Here is a 21,454-nt window from a genome sequence, read left to right as displayed (position 1 = left end):
GATGCGAAAGCATGAACAAGTCGGGCTAAAACCAAGTAGAAGACTACAAAGAAACATGATATTGTATTGTATAGATCAGACCTTACCCAACCCTGCCAAACACCCTGCTAGCATCCTGCTAGAGGTAATGCTAGTTTTAGTACCATCGAGTATCAAGAGACTTATTGCTAGAAGTCAACAGTACCTAATATAGAGCGAATGTTGGGTAGAGTTGAGTATGCAAAATATCTACGAACTAGAGATCACTTGTGATGATATCACAGTGATGTAATACTGTTAGCATTATCTTCGAACGACCTTTGTGTCTTTGTGAACCCAAACCGGCGACTACAAATAAAAGTGTTGCTGTATTTATCTGTGACTATCTGATTAATAAGTAATCATTAATTCACTCATGATTATAATTATTACGAATGAATAAATAGTTATTAATCAGGGAACAGGTTCTCTGGCCGGATAATATTTTTTATGAGCATGGCTACTTTAATTTTGCCGCCATCCTAGGACACTACCCCTAGGACGCCATGGGACGCTGCCGCCCATAGACCTATACCGTACATAAATCCAGGGTTGCAGAGAACCACTATGCCCGCGTGACGTCACGCAGCACGCTGCGCCCGCCGCGCCGGTATAATAAACAAAATTTATATTATTACAGCCACGAGTCGTGAACCGTCAAAACATCTTGACTCTTGTTGAATGTGAATCCATTTGACGACGAACGGTGCGGCCGGCTAGTTCCGCGCCTACACGGTGCGGCGTGCTATCGCAATTCGCATTTCTTGGAATGCCAAACTGAAAATATATTATGTTGTGTCAAGTTTTTTAAGAATATGGTGCATTTAAAAGGTGTTATAAAAATGATTATACCTATATTACTTTGTGCATATGCTATAGGCTTGACCGAGGAGACTAGTATTTGTTGTGAAAAAGGAATTTTACAAGTGGATACGTATGAATGTTTCGATTCAATTACCAATTCTTCAACGCCACTCAAGTTAAGTTGTGTCAACAAGGCTCACATAAGTGAAGATGCGGATTATTACATAAAACTTTCGGAGCAAAGTGATCCAGAAGACCAGTAAGCATAGTTGTCAATTATTTTTTGTGATAAGTTACCACATAAATCACTTCGTTTCTTGCCAAGAAAACAAGTACTTAAGAAAAAGGTAGAGCTACTTAAATGTATTACACATTAAAAAAAAATCAAAAGGGGTGTCCCATACAAAAAAACACTTTTTGGCCTATTTTTGTTCTTTAAGGTGACGCCGCGTTAAAGTAAAAACCGTGTTGGATATGTTTTAGCTTGTTTTCTATGGCCGGCCCGGTATCTCATAGAAAACGAGCAATGGAATAGCAAAAATGGCGTAGCGACAAAATGGATTTTGTCACGTAATTTAAAAACCATAAATACATTTCATATAAGCTATGGGCAAATTAAAGTGTATGCTTGAACCAATTTATGTACAAATTTTGGAAGCTTAAACCACTCTCCTCTGTTGGCAAAATAGGAATCCCTTTTTTACAGAGGTCTTTTTGATTGATTATTCTGTGTTATAAAAGTTGACCAATCGTGTTATGCTATGGGTAATTCAAAGACAACGACATGATGAATACTGACAATGAACTTTAATTTCTTAGATTTAGTCATTGCTGAGAAAAATCGATATCGCTACAGCCAAATTATCAAGGCGTCGCCTTAACCGTTAACAGCACGGTCTTGCGCGAGTCTGACTCGCACTTGGCCGTTTTTTATTATTTTTTAAATTTTTTTGTTGATTGTATAAACAGTAAATTGCAGTTTAAGATTTCTGAAAAATCTACTGAAGTAAGTACCTATACAGTGTGTAACAAAAATAAGTGATAATACTTCAGGGTGTGTACGTGTTCCTTGTAGAGAGTTCACTGTGTAAGTAGCAGCTCTGAAAGACGATTTTTTTTCACTTTTGTATGGGCAAGGGCGTCACGAGTACAAGAGTGAAAAAAAAATTTTGGTCTTTCAGCGCTGCTACTTTCACAGTGAACTCTCTACAAGGAACACGTACACACTCTAAAGTATTATCACTTATTTTTGTTACATCCTGTATAATGCACATTATAGTCTGTCAAGAAAGTGATGAAATTAAAAAGTGGCAACACCCTTTCAAATCAATCTAAGAAAAAAGGGATGACACTACGATGTTGCCACTTTTTAATTTCTTCATTTTCTTGACGGACTATACACCCACGGATGGACGGACTGACGGACAGATAAAAAATGCTATTATTCTGTAAATGAATATATTAATGATAAAGAATTGAATAAAATGTAATTAATAAATTTATAAAATGTAATAATTATTAAAGTTATAAAATGTAATTATTGAATCTATAAAATGTTATTAATGAATTTATAAAATGTTATTTACTGTATCTAATTTATTTCAATCTTACTGTTTTAATTAATTATTGTAATCCAAGCTATTATGTATTATCTATATTTAAATATTTGCACGCCATGTATGGCAGAATATGTTTGTGCTATTATTTATTATTATTAACATCTTTTTGTACCATATTCTGGCAAATAAAATATTTGAATTGAATTGAATTGAAAAACAGAAATCAGTACAAAAAAGTCTAAACTCTAAATTAGAAGTGATAGTAATAATTCTCGTCATCTAGTTAATAATAACAATATTATAATATAAAAATTTTGGAACGAACTGTCATCAGCAGCATTTCCGGAGTCCGGGACCTATACGAGTTACTCGGACATGCAAACCTTCAAGAAGAGAGCGCATATTCCCTCTTAACACGTTCAGACCGGGGTGTACCACCGGTGGAGCACGGAGTACTCGCTGACAGGGCGGGGTGTACCACCGGTGGCCACATCACACCTGACTTTTAATGTACTAAGAAATTCGTGCCGCCTTGAAAGAGAGTATAGTAATGACCGTTCCCGCCCTGTAACATCGACAAAGTTTCATAGTGTAGCTCAGGAGATGGATATCATTTCGGGAAGTCAAAAAAAACAGGATTGAAAAATTGTACCTATTTATTAGGAACAAAATATGACAAAATCACGATAAATGGTACGAAATGCAAATTATTTCTGCTGGATCACATTGAAAAAACGTTTACGCGCAAATCATAAAAGTATATTGTGCAGTAAACAGTTATTTTTCCGGGACAAAATGTATCCTATGTTATTTTTGGGACTCAAAGTATCTTTTAAATAACAAATTTCAGCAAAATGGGTCCAGCCGTTTACGCGTGATGTCGTGACCACGCGAAATATAACGTTCCGCGCAGCTTCGCCCGCGTATTAGATATTTCACAGACAAATTAGTCCACAAAAAATAGCCTATGATCCTTCACGTGGTCTACTTCTTAGCTGTGCCAAATAACAGAAAAAAAATCTCCAGTAGTTCATGAGAATAATTTGCCCTGTTTTTTTTCACATTTTCCTCTATTTCTTCGCTGCTTTTAGTCTGAGCGTGATAAAATATAGCCTATAGCCTTTCTCGATAAATGGACTATCTAACAATGAAAGAATTTTTCATACCGGACCAGTAGTTCCTGAGATTAGCGCATTCAATTAAGCCCTTTCAAATAATTTCCCCAACTTTTTCCACATTTTTCTCTTTTTCTTCGCTCTCATTAGACTTACCGTAATAAAATATAATTTATAGCCTTTCTCGATAAATGGGCTATCTAACAATGAAAGAATTTTTCAAAACGGACCAGTAGTTCCTGAGATTAGCGGGTTCAAATAAGCCCTTTCAAATAATTTCCTCAATTTTTTCCACATTTTTCTCTATTTCTTCGCTCTCATTAGTCTTAGCGTGATAAAATATAGTCTATAGCCTTTCTCAATAAATGGGCTATCTAACACTGAAAGAATTTTTCAAATCGGACCAGTAGTTCTTGAGATTAGCGCGTTCAAATAAGCCATTTCAAATAATTTCTCCCGTTTTTTCCACACTTTTATCTACTTCTTCTCCTTTATTAGTCTTAGCGCAATAAAATATAGCCTATAGCCTTTATCGATAAATAGGCTATCTAACACTGAAAGAATTTTTTAAATCGGACCAGTAGTTTCTGAGATTAGCGCGTTCAAATAAGCCCTTTTAAACAATTTCCTCCCGTTTTTTCCACACTTTCCTCTATTTATTCGATCCTATTAGTATTAGCGTGATAAAATATAGCCTATAGCCTTCCTCGATAAATGGGCTATCTAACACTGAAAGAATTTTTCAAATCGGACCAGTACTTCCTGAGATTAGCGCGTTCAAACAAACAAACTCTGCAGAATTATAATATTAGTATAGATATAGATAGTACGAGTATAGATTGATGGTACAGAACGAAAATTATTTTTGATGAATCGTGTTGAAACAATCCAAACACATTGGTTTGTTGTCACATGCAGAGCAAAAAGTATTCACGCGTTTTGATTTTTTTTCTAGCCATAGCCGCAGATTCGGTTGTTGTAATACGGTCATGACAAGGGCCTGTATCTCTTTCGGGTATTTCTAAGCAGTCCTTCGGTTTTCGCTTACTTATGTTTTGGCTTCCGTTGAACAATCGGCTCACCTTCCTCTTCGGCGTCATCGGATTGATTATCATTGCTAGTCTTGCTAATCATCTCTTTTATAATTTGTTCTCGGAATTCTAAAATAAGTACTTATTTTCTTTCCTTCTCAAAATTTCTGGTGAATAACCTAAGCATTTACTTACATTGTGCCACAAACAATCTCGATGATACGTGTGCGGTACCACTTTAGGGTTTTTCTAAGGCTGATATAATACTAAGCCATCTGATCTGATACATCCACGCGTGATGAGTGATGAGACAAAACAATAATTGACCTATTATAGGATTATTAGATCGTTAGAAAGAGAGAGAATGCATAATCGTTGGCCGTGGCCACCGGTGGCGCACACCGCCCGGCAGGTCTTTTGGTTTATGGGGCGGTGATGTACCACCGGTGGCCATGTGAAGATTTGGCCCGTTTGGATACCACATCAGTTCATGAGGTCCCGGTCTGAACGTGTTAAGGGTCATATACAACAAGTGCGATTTTTCTGGCCTATTTTGCTCTTAACCAATAAGGGGGCGTCCACAAATTACGTGAGGTGTTTTTTTAAATTTTCTTAAGTTTTCCTCCCCCGCGAGATTTCGTGAGATTTTATTCAACCCCCTCCCTCAACCCCAACCTCACGTGAGATTTTTCAAAATGTGGGCTTCTTGAGTAAACCCGTTGGATTGTTTGACAGTCAGTAGAGATTACCTCCGAGTACCTATAACGTCAAAGTAGTATAAAAGAGATTATTTTCTTTCGAACGAATTTGTGAATGATCTTAATCGTATTACGATTACGCTAACGATTAGATCTTAAGCATACGTATTACGTACAGTCTGGATAAAATGGAACAAAATAGTGTATTTTTTTTGTAACAATGAGAAACCCCCCCTTAAACACCTCAGGTAATTTGTGGATGCCCCCTAATGGCAACAGATACAGGCACTTGAAATAGGTACTCACAAAATCCAAAATTAAATTAAATAAAATACTTGTAGGTACAAAAAAAAAACACGATTTTTTGCCAACTTTCGCTCCACAACGGTACGGAACCCATAGTGCGGGATTTTTATTTAAAGGAAAATCCCGTGTTTACGTCTTATTTTTTATATTAATTTCAGATACTGTGCCGCAAACACAACGAGTGAGTCGTCAAATTTGACGCTTGTGGTGTGCGAACTGGACGAGCCTCTTGTGGAGGAGCATGTCCTGGGAATATGCTTCCTCGTCTCTGTCGCCTTCCTGGTCCCTACGGTACTGGTATACGGACTACTGCCGGAGATGAGGTGTGTGGCTTGTCAAAACACACAACGGTTGGAACATAGATCCTAGATGTCCAATGTATGTCTACTCTATGTAGCATAGAAACAAATCTTCGATGAGGATTGTTGAAATTCTATTTGCCAGGGTGCCGCGATGTATAATCTGTCAAAAAAGTGAAGAAATTAAAAAGTGGCAACATCGTAGTGACACCTGTTTCAAATCAATCTAAGAAAAAAAGGATGACACTACGATGTTGCCACTTTTTAATTTCTTCATTTTTTGATAGATTGTCTAAATTCTATTTGCCACCGGTTGCCGCGATGTAGCCTTAGGGTCTATCGTGTCAAATTGCTGTTATATGTCACGACATAGCTGTCCACGGATCACGGATAATAGATATGCCTGAGGATATGCCTATTTGACACGATAGACCCTAGTCCCCAAGGCGCGTACGTCGCGGCACCCGGTGGCAAATTTAGACAACCCCCATTGCCATGCTAAGCCTGCACCTAGCTATGCAGGAGTTTTTCTATATTACGCATGTGTGCGCACTGCGCAGTCAGGCTGCAGTACACAAGAACTCTCTTGAATCCTGCACACTGGTGGCCCAGTGCAGTTTCGTTTAGTTTTATGTATCTAAACGTTTAATAAATTATGTAACAATTTGTAATAAAATGCTTTTTCTCCTTAACAGGGACACACAAGGAAAAAGCATAACAAATTTTTGCGCTAATTTGGCCCTGGCCCTTTTAACCATGGGTATTATAAAAGTACAGGAGTCATACGCTTCTTTTACAGCTTGTGCTATTGGAGGTAATTAATATTTAAGTTATCTATTACATCAGACCTATACATATTATAATAAAACTGTAGAAATGAAAATTCTGTACATTAAAGATATTAAAAAAATAATAAGCAGGGGCTGTCACTACATCGCTATAGATAAAGCCAAAAATGTGGTCAGTTTTTTGTCTGTCTGTCTGTATGTTTGTTCCAGCATAACACGAAAATTAGTGATCCGATTTGAATGCGGTTTTCGAAGATATATTTGTCTTCTTCCAACTTAACATCTGGTGTATAAAATTGTTCCTCCCATCCCTCTAAGGGGACAAAAGAGGAATGATGGAGGAAGAGAGAAATCTAACCCGATTTTGTATCAAACTTTTTCTTTAACACAAAAACTACTGATCCAATTTGAATACGGTTTTCGCAGCTACCTATATATTTGTCTTCTTCCAACTTAACTTCTGGTGTATAAAATTTTAGCCCCCCCCTCCCTCTTTGGTAATGGTAGATATACTGAAACCTCCGTGCGCGTGTCCGACTTGACTAACAAATTATCCAATAAATACTAATTTCATAATTATTTTCAGCGTTTTTCGCGTACTTTTTTTTCCTGACCACTTTTTTCTGGATGAACGCAATCGCAATACAAATACTTCTCAACTTAAGGTTAGTTGCGTTATTTTACTATTTTATTTTTATTGTGCAACGCATTCAGCGATTACTGAATGTTGTAGGTACTCACTTTTACTCCGACAGGAGATTTCTCGTCCTACAATTTAATTTTTGATATACTTATGTGTGGATGTATTGTTAAGGTATAAGGAGAACCCCACCGCATTTTGATAATCTATATAATTATATAGGTTGTTAGGTTTAACAACGATAACCTTAAAAACATCAAATGAGCCCGTCGAAATAAAAAAAAGGTTGTTCATTTTGACGGGATCATACGGCGTTAAACCTAACACCCTGTATAAAATCCTTTGTCCTGAATGAAGATTTCGTAGATGGGCTGGCGGAAATAAAGTGGCTCATACTCATAATAAATATAAATTCGGCACTGTGTACCATTCGTCTGTTTACTACGATTATTTGTAGCCGGCCAACAACGATGGATCGCGGGTGGAGGCGGTTCTTGTGGTACGCGCTGTACGCGTACGGCGCGCCGGCCCTGCTCACCGCCATCACGCTCACCGTCAACTACCACCCCGGGGATCACCGGAAACCTGAAATCGGTTTGACCACTTGCTGGTTCAGAGGTAACTGCTCTTTTAAATGAGGTAATGAAGTAAATTGTCAAAATGTGAGGAAATTTACAAATACATACTAGTCTTTTTTTCATTTAGAATCTGAACGAATAGTTTCTTCTAAATATAAGCAAGTACTCGTATTCGTAGTACAGAAGATGTCCAACAATTATGATTTATGTCAAACCGCGAGATACTGTTTAAACGCGGGAGGAAATAGGTAATGTGCAAAATTTTGCAGTAATCCTTCAATATTTTTCACCGACTTCCAAAAAGGAGGAGGTTATAATATGTTCGGTTGTGGATATAATATTATATTTTTAAGCACAAAGATTTATCAATCAATTTATTTCAGACTCGACTGTGCAATGGATCTACATGTATAGCTTTATGGCTATTATTGTGGTGATCAACTTCGCTATATTCGGATACATAACGTACATACTGTGGGGCGGAAAATACAATTCAACTCATACGAAAGCATTGAAATATAAGTAAGTACGCTATCCATTCTGGTGTAAGACGTACTGGCTACCCAGAAATGTAAAAAATTGTATTTTGTATTTCCTTTATCTTTATGCCAATCTGACGTCATAGGTTACAGTAAGTAAACTAGCATCCACAAAACATCAAAAAGAGAAAGATGTATTTTAAGTAATAACTAATTAAATACCCTAACCCCAAGTCGGAGTGAATTCCTAAATTACTGTCGCTAAATGCATCAATCGAAAAAATTTAAGTCGTCAATAACTTTGGACGTCACATTGCACATATATTATGATACTGGAAAAATAAAGGACAAACATGCATGGGGTAGCCGTTTAGTTATATCTTTTATGCAACATACTCGTAATATTGCAGGTTAAGAATGACATTCCGTTTAGCGGTAATCATGGGTCTGCCGTGGATCTTCGAGATGATCAGCTCCCTGACGCCACCCCATTTTATATGGTAAGTATGTTGAACTGAGATCACAGTTATGCGAGCATATAACGACACGCCTTTTCTTTCAAAATACGGAGCGGTAGTAGAGAGCAGAGCGAAGCTACAATGCGCCGTTGGGTTACGGTGCGTCGGCGCAGGAGTACTGTAGCTCTACCATGAGTTTAAAAAGCTATAGTATTTATCAATACTCGATACCGACTACGTAAATATTTAGTATGGCGATTTTAGTTCCGCAAGTAACCGCTAGAGGCGCTGTAAAATTTGCCATACTAAAAATGTACGTAGTCGGTATCGAGTATTGATAAATACTATAGCTTTAAACTCATGGACCATGAGTTTAAAGCTATAGTCTACCATGAGTCATGGTAGAGCTACTGCTCCGACGTTTTACATTCATATTTTATGATATTTACTACATAGATGCATTGCATGAGTGGAGGAAACGAATAACGATGGATATGAAGTGTTAGGGTCAATTTAGACCGCAACGCGACGCGTAGATGCATTTCTAAATTAATATGGATTTGACAGATTCGCAAGACGTTTCACGCTTTCACATTTATGCCGCACCGCGTCTCGCCTCGTCGCGTTGCGGTCTGAATTGACCCTTAGGCTTCTCTAGAGCGCTTACAGACGAACGGCACTTCGACCAGAGAAATCCAACGACTGCCGTCGACGCGTACCAACGGCAGTTGCTGGATTTTTTTAAATTGATTTTTGACACTCGTCGACTGCCGTTACCGTGTTGTATTGTATGACATGCGTTTATAACGACAACGCGACAGGCATAAAATGCCTCCCTACTTATTTCGTTGCGACGTTGCAAGTCTCAAGGCACCGGAACCGCGTGCAACCTCTAACGTTTTGTAGGGTGATCACGGACTTCTACAACGTGCTACAAGGGCCTCTGATATTCCTGCTGCTGGTGGTGTTCCGCAAGCGCGTGGTGAAGGCCCTGCACAGGCGCGGCTGGCTGGCCTGCGTGTCGGGGCCGGTTGAGCGGTGGCTGGCCAAGGAAGACGACGACGAAGCGGAGGTCGAGCATACAACCGCTGACGCTGAGCTCATGTAACCCATGACTGATGGCAGTCAATTGGCGCGGCGAGCGTTTATTGGATGTCGCGCGATGAAGCTTCCGAATCCGAGTCGAATTACGCATTGTGAATCAGGGGCCTGGATTGGCCCGTGAGCAATATTTTAACTGCTTAGAGCAGTTGCACGTCTAGGAAGCCACAGTCGACCGAGAAAAAAGTAGCTTGCAGCATCCGAAAGTTAAGCTTTAACTTAAAAAATCGCACTTTGCTTCTAGCTATCGCGGTTCTTGAGATACAGCGAGCTGGAAACAGAAGGGCGGACTGACAGCGAAGTCTCAGTTATGTGGTCCGTTTTCACACTTTGGGAACGGAACTATGAAAAGATAAAAGTAAAACATAAAAAGTTTGCGTTATTGATATTTAAAGCTTTTATTAGGTTTAATTATACCCATACTAATGCAGCTAAAATGTGTAAGATTTTTTTTTTCTGATTGTTTTATTTTTATTATTTAAAATGTAATTTGTGTCGTTTTTATACACTATTGTATACCTATTACCTAATCTCGTATCTTAAATCCATTATTTTATAATAATTAGAATAGTAGGAAACTTAAACTGTGGCGGATTGTTTGAGAAACTGGGGTATGATCGAAATTAAATCTTTTGCCACTCGATCTTGAACTGAATCGTATCTGTTAATAATTGTAGAATAAGTAATCTTCATGAAATGGTAATTATTTAAAATCTAGTCGTCACATGATGTCTAAGTTCCCAGCTCCCACCAATGTAGCATTTTTTTCCTTGAATAATTTTACAATAATAACTTTATTATATCGACAACATTACGCTTTGTTTTTATTAAGACAAGAGATCGCCCAATGGTCGAAATTCGACCTTAGTTTCAATGACATTAGGACCTCTACCTATATCTTGTAAAAAAATATTGACTTTATCATATTTTTTATCTCTGGGACTCAGCTGATCTCAGACTGGCCGTGTTTAGCATTGTCTAATAGTATTTAAGGTTCAATTAAAAAAACTATAATCCATTTTCAATTTGTCACCTTGTTGTCAACAGACTTCAACCATAAATAAAAGAGTATAATTCGTATGTATAAGCTTGTCACTCAAAAATCTGTCATTTTTCCTAGTGTGTGTGTTGTAGTGTGTGTAATGTTTTATTTGTTAAAAAAATGTGTGATAAAAGCATAATTTCAAAATAATATTAGCTCGATGCACTCCTTCACCATATAAACTATAACTGTGCAAAATTTAATTCACCTACGTTTCCCCATTTTTCGTCAAAAGGGATACAAAGTTTTTGGCTCACGTATTAATATATAGATTTGGGTTTCTCCAGCCTCCAAGACTAAATATTATTACTCTGAGAGTTGAGACTAACGCCCGTATTTTTAGTCGTCTCCTCGAGTTTCTACCGCTCAACGTCCAACCTGTTAAAACATACAACTCAACGTCCAACCTGTTAAAACATAAAAATAGCTGTCCAACCACTAGTGATTTACGGTACTTAGTTTATGTTTAAAGATATTAATTTTCTCAATGAGCATTACAATGTTCTGCAAATACAGAGATTAGGTTAGATAAACTTATCAAACTTACTATTTAATATTTTACATGGCTTTAAAGTTATGTATTTTAAAGCTTTAATGACTACGTTTTACCAAACGTGTTGTTATTTAAGATAATCTTTTATATACTTAAATAATAAATATATATTTTTGATAAACGGTTGTTTCTTTTACATGCTTATAAATATTTCTTGCCATCGATTAAAAAGCAGCCTAAATTTAAAATCATTTATTAACATAGTTCAACTCGAGATTACTTATAAATATTGGAATCTTATCGCTCGTTCAGACACAGCGGGAACCGCGCGTTTTCGTGCAGAAACCGAGCGGTTATGTGTGAACGTTGTAATGTACAAAAAAAACTAGGCCTTTACATCCGTTATGGATGATTTATACAGTATTTTTCAGAGTGAAGTAACCACTCCTCAAATACTGTAGTGCCTGGGACAAGATTTTTAAATGTCCGTATGGTTGCCCAAGCGCATACGGCATTCTCGCATCATAGTCAGCCTAGTCCAGAGGAAAGAACTAGTCAATACGTCTGGGACCAACTATGTGCAGGTTTCCTCACGATGTTTTCCTTCACCGTACGAGCGTCCGTATTATGTACTTGAGATCAGAAAATGTCTCATAGGTACACGCCTCCACCCGGGTTCGAACCTGCACCCTCTAAGAGTGCGAACCAAAGGTTCTACCCATTAGGCCACGGACGCTCTTGTAATGTAATGTACAACGCCTTTGTGATAAGGTGCGAGCGGTTAAAACGCTCGGGTCTAAACCGCGCGGTTCCCGCTGTGTCTGAACTAGCACTTAGTGTCTAAACACACTAGGCCGAAAAAAAGACGGCCGAAGTTCGGCATGATTACGCCTGCAATGTATTTTAAATTACCGATGACACACCATGCCGATGTTACGTCGCGTTTGACATTGCTGACGAAATCATGCCTAACTTCGGCATGGTGTGTTTAGACCACGGAGCTCATACGAAGAGGAGATGGCCTAAGCAACTGTGCACTGTGATGTTCAACTAGGTCCTGAAGTCATCATTGTGGGCGGGGCTTAAGTCAGTACACTTTCAGCGTTTGTCAGGTGCACACGTAACGAGACTCCCAATAAATTGGTGTTTTCTACGTTTTTAACAACGAAAGGATGAAGTATTGTGTTTTACAATGTCAAAGTTACTCAGACAGACGTTCTGATAATATAAATAACATCACATTGCATCTGTAAATGTAATTTAAATATAAAAGTTCTAGAACATTTCAGATTTCAGCGTTAATTATACTACTTGACACTAGATGGCCAAACCTTTGAAAGATAATACAGACGTAAATGCGTATAATTTTGCATAATTTATACAAGTTATTACACAATGCAACATAATTATGCATTGTGTAATAACTTGTATAAGCGTTTTACGTAATTAATTTACAAATATATGAAGCAAATCACGTCCAAATCACCAAAAAATAAACCAAATTTTCGAGTGTAACCTAGAAGTTTTTACGATGTATTTCTTTCAAATGATTATCTAAAACACTTAATTATTAGTAAATTTAGGTATTTTACTACTTACATTCGTTAAATCAATCCATTATTTCAAACAAATTACACAACACTGCAGAACACACGAAATAATTCACGATTTTCAAATGACTGAAAAATATTCGTCGACCACAGATTGTATAATATTTTGCATTCAGAATGTGGCAAATGTATCATAGATCGTAACTAACCAAACTTCTTCATACAAAAGTAGTCTCTAAATCAGCGAAATACGAAATATAATCGAATGAAGAGCGCGGCCCACTTGGGCCTTATGGCGCTTGACATTTAGCGCGGCCCAAGTGGGCCTTATGGGGAAGCGCATTAATTGCGGATTACACAGCAGCCGCGTCTTATGGGTTTTTAACGTGTGACATATGACACGTGAGCCGTGTCATTTAGAAAGCGATTGTATCATCCTTACATACAGGTTAACATTTAGTAAAATTACAACAGCGAGTGTCCATGGGCTACGAAAGTTGCTTTCCACCAGGTGACCCGTTTACTCGTTTGTCTCCTTATTTTACATTAAAAATTCTGTCAAAATTCTTACCCTAATATTAATGATTGACCTTATTATAATTAATATACATTTTTTAAAGTTCTGAGTACGTCCCATAATATTTAAGAATTTTGACATCTAGTGTAAGATAGCTGAACCACATAGTAACATCAACATCGACCTAAGCTAGTAGTTTTGCTTTTACACGATAGGTGAAATATGGAAAAGTGGGCAGAGCTTGACACCCCCTCACCCCGCAAATTGTCACGCGTTGTTTCTTAAGGAAATTTGATTACCACACCTCCTCTCTGTATTAGCTCCGTGGTTTAGACATACTCAGCGGTGGGCGTCTAGGCGTCGGGGTCGACCTCGTTGACGATGTCGGTGGGCTGGAAGTCGGCGGGGGTGGTGGGGGCGGGGGCGGCGGCGGGGGCAGGGGCATCCTCGTCGTCGCTGTCGGGCGCCGCGCCGGGGTGCGAGGGCACGAAGTGTGTGGGCTCCTGCGACTGCGCCGCCGACTCCGTGCCCGGTGCGCTGTACTCGCCCCTGCTCTGGAGACGAATGTTAAGTTACACCATGAGTACTCGACTCGACCTTCGTTTCCCATTGAGCCGCCCAGGACTTAATGTTCAAGCTTCGACTGAAACCTCGAGACCCGTTTTTTACATTTGAATTCTACCTTTGTACTAGCTGTAAGTTTTCCTTTAAAATAAAATAAAAATACTCTTTGGGTAAAAGCGGCGGGTGATGTTGTATCTTGCAACTGCAATGCTCTGCCCTATCACAATATTGTAAATAATACCCTGCCGATCTATTTAGGTGTTTAGGTAAGTAGTAGAACCTCTAACTCTAATATAAAAATCTGAAATTTGTTAATGGAGTGGGAGCAGTAATTTTTCTGAGATGAAAACTCATTCTTGGCACGTATTCTTGGCAACACGCATTCTTGGCAGGTATTTAGGTTCAACAGCAGATAGTGCGAAACGCCGGAATCGTCAGATTTTTTTTCTTATTATGAATTTGCTTGGAATGATTTTGCCGCCGATTCTGAAGGTGCGGTCAGACGGCAACGCGACGCGTAGAATCGTAGATACATTTCTTTTGTATTGAATTGACAGACTTGCATGACGTCTCACGCAATTGAAGTTTGTCAAATCCATACAAAAAATGCATCTACGCGTCGTTTTGCGGTCTGAGTTGACCCTTAGGAACACGCGGTCACCTGGTGCGGAGCGGCGGCGCGGACGACGTCGAGGTACATGTCGTAGACGAAGCGCGCCATGTGCGGCATGTCGCGCGCGCGCATCACGAGCGGCTCGGGCACGACCGCGCCCGCCGCGCGCTGCGCCGGCCATCGCTCGCCCGGCACCAGCTCCAGCTGCAGGCTGCGCTCCACCAGCTGATGGATACACATACACGATTATATTATGTAACTATGTAGGAATATGCGTGGCGGTGGATCTTTCGACCGAGCGAGATAGCATGCTCGGTTAGGCCGAAGTCCACTAATGTACATATATTATATAATATGTTGCCGTGCTCAGAAATTTAGATAGCGCGATGCAGGATTGTGGCGCTAATTATGGGTACTGCCACAAGTTGAAACCCTTAATTACTGTCACTTATACGGCATGAATGACTAGACGTAATTGCACAGCAGCGTAGCGACGCGACACTTCACCAAAATCTTTGTATGTAATCATAATATTATTATGTACTAAGCAGCACCAAGCAGCAGCGGCGCTACGCGACAGGTAACGTCAATAGTCAGTACTACGAAATGTGAAGTGCAGCGTCGCTCCGCTGCAGCATAGTGTTGCATATTGGTATTTTCAAACAAAAATCTAGGGTGCCTTTTTCATTCGCGATACATACACGCTGCAGGCTATGGCAAATTGCAGTACATATTTTTTTATAAATAATAACATGTTTTATGTAAGCTATACAATGGTTTGACCTTGTTTATTAAACGATTTTTCCAAGCCGTATCTAAATATAGGTATCTACTATTCGATAAAGTTCGTTGCTTTAACACTAATAACACTATAAGAGACTTTGGTGCATTCATGTTCGAGCGACGACCTTGTTTATCTGCTGAAAACAATGTTGGTACTCTTAATACCAGATACTTACACAGTAATTGTTTACAAATAACAAGTCTTGAATGAATATTTTAGTAGCACATAATTAAAATATTACAAAACTATATCGCCGCACTCGAAGGGATTTAAAATTTAGTTACAACATTACAAATATTTGCAATGAATATCACGAGCTTATTGCTCATATACATTGTTATTAAATTGGGATTGCGGACGTGACTGGCTTAGTATAGATTGCTACTAAAACATAATATATAACAACACTCGTCCGAAACCTAATATGCCAATGTTAATTGTATCACGTAAGCAATTCTATTAGTTCATGCTAACGTTCAGATAAAACGATACCTACCGCAGACGTTTATTACACACGAAATTTACTACTGCAATTTTAATGGAGCCGCCATAAAAATTCAAAGCACGACTTACCTTGCGGGTTAAATTTAAATTCTAGGTATCCTCTTTGATTTTAGTAGACAGTTATTTAAATGACGAAATCAGTTCTCGGTATAAAAAAAGCGCTATATTTGACTTTCAGTATTTGTAAACTGAATACAGTTTAACAATCAAGTGCTTGTCTATGAAAATAGGAAAATCTCCCTGGCTCCATGAACGGCGATTGTGACGGAGTGCCATCGGATATTTAGTACACCGAAGCTGCGGTTAGCGAAAGCGGCTAACCGATATTCCGTCTCAATCATCAAACGGTAATTTGTTATGTTGTATCTTCCTCACGCCCCGTTTCGCCGCCTTTTTGCTATTCGCAGCATCTGAACACTAACAATTAGTGCTGTCTCGCGTTTCGGTGGACCAGAAAAAAGTCATACCTGGTTGAAGGTGGGCTGCAGCTCGAAGCAGTTCCGGAAGAGGCTGGCGCGCGCGAAGATGTAGAGGCCGAGGCGCGCGCGCGACGCCGCCACGATGAGGCGGCGCAGGTCGCGCACGTGGCCCACCGCCTTCGTCCGCACCAGCGACACTAACGCGATGTCGTTCTGTTGGCCCTGGTACTTGTCCACAGTCGTCACCTGCATTTATTTGATCCTTACGTTAACGCAACGTTACTTTAACGATAATCTTAGGGCAGGCCTGGGCATGCAGCGGTCTCTCCGTATAGAATACAGGTTATAACACCCCTCTTTTTGCGTCGGGCGTTAAAAATAGTTACCGGGATTATGCAAATGTGTCTACTGTCTATGTTTCCGTCTCTCGCCTGTATCCTCTGTAAGCTCAAATATAGTATTTTAGCGACCGAGGTGCACACTCAGGCCATGACAACTCAAGTACGTATACGACACAAAATATAAGCCTTGTAGTTTTTATTATTCGTAGCCTTGATCACTTCAATTCACACTCTCGACAAGGAGGAAGGTAGTTTATCTCTCACTCTACTTATTTCATATGGCCGACTCAGTGAGTTGCATATGGCCGTGTTCGTCGGCGTAATTTTTAGCGCATTCGCTGCAAAACCTAGTTATTGCGCATGTCCAAATCATGTCATGCCATGGCAACGACAACTGCTTACGACTTGACATTTTACCCAATTGCAATTTGTTGGTGGCGTTGCAATGAAAAAAACCAGTGGGAGAGCCATGCTTCGGCACGAATGGGCCGGCTCGACCGGATAAATACCACGCTCTCACAGAAAACCGGCGTGAAACAGCGCTTGCGCTGTGTTTCACCGAGTGAGTGACTTTACCGGAGGCCCAATCTCCTACCCTATTCCCTTCCCTACCTTCCCCTATTCCCTTCCCTTCCAATCCCTACCCTCCCCTGTTACCCTATTCCCTTTTAAAAGGCCGGCAACGCACCTGCATCTCTTCTGATGCTACGAGTGTCCATGGGTGACGGAAGTTGCTTTCCATCAGGTGACCCGTTTGCTCGTTTGCCCTCTTATTTCATAAAAAAAAACAATTAAATTTTTTAATTCCAAGTGATCCATATCCATATTTTCCAAAATAAAATAATCAAACACTATCATAGTGTTAAATACATTATTTGTGCGGCTGTTAGACAATTTAGGCTTATGTATTTATGTTTAGCTTTTATTATTTTATACGTGGGAGAGCCATGCTTCGGCACGATTGGGCCGGCTCGACCGGATAAATACCACGTTCTCACAGAAAACCGGCGTGAAACAGCGCTCGCGCTGTGTTTCGCCGAGTGAGTGAGTTTACCGGAGGCCCAATCCCCTAACCCCTACCCTATTCTCTTCCCTACCCTCAACTATTCCCTTCCCTTCCCTACCCTCCCCTATTACCCTATTCCCTCTTAAAAGGCCGGCAACGCACTTGCAGCTCTTCTGATGCTGCGAGTGTCCATGGGCGACGGAAGTTGCTTTCCATCAGGTGACCCGTTTTGCTCGTTTGCCCCCTTATTTCATAAAAAAAAAAGTATAAACAATTAAGACGTTGTTTACGACTTGACCAGCAATTTGTTATGGCGTTGCCATGACATCTTTTGGACATGCGCAATTAAAGGTTTGTCCAAAAATACGCCGACGAACACTAATAGACGAATCTATTGTAGGCCTGGTGGACCAACAAGGGTACGATTATCTCTCACTTAATTCAATGAAATTGGAGCGTATTCCCTCTTAAAAGGCCGGCAACGCACCTGCAGCTCTTCTGATGTTGCGAATATCCATGGGCGACGGTAGTTGCTTTCTATCAGGTGACCCGTTTGCTCGTTTGCCTCCTTATTTTATAAGACGTTAAACATTACCTTGTGCGGCCTCCCGATGAGGGGGTTGTCGGCGCAGCGCTTATTGATGACGTCACGGATGAGGTGCTTCTGGCCGTTGTATGTGGTGAGGATAGAGATCTTGTCCGCGGGCCAGCCCACCAGCCGCATATACATAAACACCGCCACCACGTACTCCGCCTCCGCCAGATTCTATTACAAAATAAATTGTTATTAGTGTCCAACTTGTTTTAATGAGGGGTTTCGATATTTTACTATCCACTAGATTTAGCCTTTGGGTCTTTCGTGTCTAATAGACCCTAAGGCTGGCTATACCGGCACCTGGCTGCGATACACTTTAGTGACAACACTCAACAGCATCCTCAAGATTATGTCAGATGATCCGCATGCACCTATATTGAGGAACTACGTGCGGATAATAAACGAATTCGAGAGCAGCCCCCTAAAGCAGCAGTCGGCTACATTCGCTCGTAGTTCTTATTGGGTGCATGATTTAAACTTAGTATTAATTATTTTAAGTTATATTTAATATTTAAGTAACCCTAAAATTTAAGTTTATAATACTAACCAATGGAGCATAGAAGTTTGACATAATTTATAATGTGTATTAAAGTGTATTACAAATACATACAAATAAAAATATTTGTATGTATTTGTAATACACACGCTCTGAGTTCAACGATCGAAAAGTAGTTTACCTGATAGAAGTACGGGCTGGGCTCGGTCTCGCCGGCGCCGTTGAAGTCGTCGACGTTGATGAGCTGGAAGTCGTATCGCAGGCCGGCGTTGGCGGCGCGGTACTCGGGCCGCCGCGCCACGTGCGCCAGGTCGCCCAGCGCGCGATACCGCCACCGGTACAGGTTGCAGATGCTGCAATCAACACCAATAGTACAGATTGTCGAAAAGAAAATACTGCATCAATCAATGAACACCATTGATATAGATTGTAGATGCTGCCTCAATCAATATCAATTAGCACCAATGTAATCAGAGAAGTTGATTCCTAGGTAGATTACCTAAGGTAGAAGACCAAAGTAATTTGGTCGCGTTAAGTTAAACTTATCCGACCGATCACATGACGCAGGTTCGTCAACTGCCTAGGAATCAATTTCTTCGATGGTACACACGCTACAACATTCCATACCTGGGTCTCGCTCGGCCCTGGGCGTCGAGCTCGACGTACGGGACGCCCAGGCGCACCATCCGCGTGAACAGGCTCTGCTCCATGTTGCAGTACTTCTGGAAGGCCATGTTCTTGACCACGGGCGGCAGCTGGTGGTGGTCGCCGATCATGATCCAGCGCTTGAGCCGCGACCGCCCGTCCTGAGGGTTCTGCAGCAGCAGCGGTATAAATGTCTCGATCTCAAGGATCTGTGCCGACTCCTCCATTAGAATGTTGTCGTATTTGAAACCTGAATGACGAGGAAAACATTTTTGAATATCATTTATATGTTGTATAGCAAAAATAATGAATTTTAAACTAAATGTTTTAAATACTCTTAAGAAAATAAAATACCGATTCTAAAAATTTAACAAAAAAAACGCTGTGAAAAGATCCGATGGTATATTATTATAAATTATAGCCAACATCCTTCCTTTAACGATCAATAAACGTCCACTTACATTGGACTCTGATTAAAATACACAAATGATGATGATGATGATGATGACGTTTATGATGGTGATGATTATGATGGTGATGGCGACATCGAGAACTTGGTTTCGACACTTGTCGACGGCTGCAGTTGTATCTGCCGTTGGCAAGTGCCGTTCATCTGTAAGAAGCCTTACCCATCTGCACGAGTTCGGAGCGCTTGAGCGCGGCGTGCGTGCATGTCATGGCGATGATCTTGGCCTCCTTCACCAGCAGGTACTTGGAGCGGTCGAGGCCGGAGCGGAGCAGCTCGAACGCGCGGAACTCCTCCAGCTCCTCGAATATGTGGTCTATGTATCTGTAGCGATATTACAAATGGCCGAAATGCTTAAAAACGTCAAATTAAAATGACCTAAACGGCTGAGCATCTTCTTATGTAAGATTAATCAACGTTCAAAAGGCTGTGGCGTTTACGCGCTTATTAGTAATTAATGATAATATGAAGAGTACTACGTGTACGTATGAAACTATGAACACAATTCAAGTATACACGATGGTGACATGGACAAGGCAGCCTGCCATCTCATCCGAATTCCGACGCTCGACGTTAGGTCAAAACATCGTGTCGTCACTCACGTCTTTTTTTCCATCCACAAAGTAAACCTCTCTCTTGACTTGAAAAGAAAAGATTTTTGTTTGATAGTATAATGTACCTGTAACAACTTTTAGCGACCTCCATGTCATCTTCGTAGCTCTTCCCGGGGAACAGCGGTTTGGGAGCGTCGTCGAAAAACTCGTGGAATGGAAACTCCTTCGCTATCGTCTCCACTGATTTACTCTAAAAAGTTATATGTATTTTAAATAAATATCTATAAAATTTAATATAGGTTGTTGATATCATGGTAACTAGTAATGAAGTCGGCAAATTGCGGGTCAGGCTACTATAGTGTAAAACTAAATAAGACATATCATACGTATTAAAATTGGAAATCCCATTCTTCATCCTAATCTTTGTTTTTTTATCCACGGTGTTAAACACCGTTACACTCATATACTCAATAGTACACTTATATCACACAATATATTCTACCTGGTCCCGTTCGCAGGCTCGCAAGAAGGCGGCCCATCGCGGACGCACGTGGTACACGTGGAAGTGGTGCGCCAGCTCGCAGGTGGCGCCGGCGTCACTCGCACCCAGCGCCGCCGCCAGCCGCGACACGCGCTCCAGCTGCGCCAGCCGCGTCGCCAGCACGTAGTTCACGCGCCCGTACCTGCGAGCGTGCACGCAAAATTTATTTAAAATTCTGAATTTCTTTGCAAGGAAGATAATATTTCTCTATAAAGATTATGCCCGACCGCATATTATAAGAATTATCTGATCAGAAAAATTCAGATGCCCCGCCGGAACGCACTCTGCTCATATGTTTTGTTGTGGACCCCGCATACTATAAGAATTCTAAAATGTCTGACGTCCGCCGTCGATCGGACGGCGGAAATGTTTCTGATGATATTTAGATCTCTATACATTTTGTACTCGACCCCTCACACCTATCAGAAATTTCTGATAGGTGTGCGGTTT

At 40.3% G+C, this 21,454-nt stretch overlaps 2 protein-coding genes across 3 annotated transcripts in view; one reads left to right on the top strand and one right to left on the bottom strand.

The window, feature by feature from the left end:
* The first annotated feature begins 525 nt into the window (after window positions 1-525).
* On the top strand, window positions 526-10,349 carry LOC121726444 (probable G-protein coupled receptor Mth-like 1). The gene is made up of 8 exons (XM_042113823.1): window positions 526-1,081; window positions 5,690-5,854; window positions 6,526-6,644; window positions 7,205-7,283; window positions 7,716-7,876; window positions 8,220-8,358; window positions 8,726-8,815; window positions 9,680-10,349. The coding sequence occupies exons 1-8, from the start codon at window positions 834-836 to the stop codon at window positions 9,879-9,881; spliced, it is 1,203 nt and encodes a 400-aa protein (XP_041969757.1). The 5' UTR covers window positions 526-833; the 3' UTR covers window positions 9,882-10,349.
* Window positions 10,350-11,646: 1,297 nt separating this feature from the next.
* Window positions 11,647-21,454, bottom strand: part of LOC121726441 (RNA helicase aquarius) — a 63,905-nt gene continuing 54,097 nt past the window's right edge. The window contains exons 19-28 of one of the 2 annotated variants that reach the window (XM_042113820.1): window positions 20,966-21,146; window positions 20,589-20,713; window positions 20,073-20,233; window positions 19,426-19,693; window positions 18,980-19,151; window positions 18,303-18,473; window positions 16,409-16,606; window positions 14,702-14,878; window positions 13,812-14,030; window positions 11,647-11,712 (exon numbers count right to left, since the gene is read on the bottom strand). In XM_042113820.1, the coding sequence (XP_041969754.1) occupies window positions 13,830-14,030; window positions 14,702-14,878; window positions 16,409-16,606; window positions 18,303-18,473; window positions 18,980-19,151; window positions 19,426-19,693; window positions 20,073-20,233; window positions 20,589-20,713; window positions 20,966-21,146 (1,654 nt within the window). In that variant the 3' untranslated portion in view covers window positions 11,647-11,712; window positions 13,812-13,829. Of the gene's footprint in view, window positions 11,713-12,374; window positions 12,404-13,811; window positions 14,031-14,701; window positions 14,879-16,408; window positions 16,607-18,302; window positions 18,474-18,979; window positions 19,152-19,425; window positions 19,694-20,072; window positions 20,234-20,588; window positions 20,714-20,965; window positions 21,147-21,454 lie in introns of those variants that run through there. The other variant, XM_042113819.1, reaches the window with a different exon arrangement.

This window comes from Aricia agestis, chromosome 4, assembly GCF_905147365.1.
Source record: "Aricia agestis chromosome 4, ilAriAges1.1, whole genome shotgun sequence".
In the NCBI taxonomy this organism is placed as follows: domain Eukaryota; kingdom Metazoa; phylum Arthropoda; class Insecta; order Lepidoptera; family Lycaenidae; genus Aricia; species Aricia agestis.
Note: the sequence above shows the minus strand (reverse complement) of the source record. Positions and strands in the feature narration are given on the sequence as shown.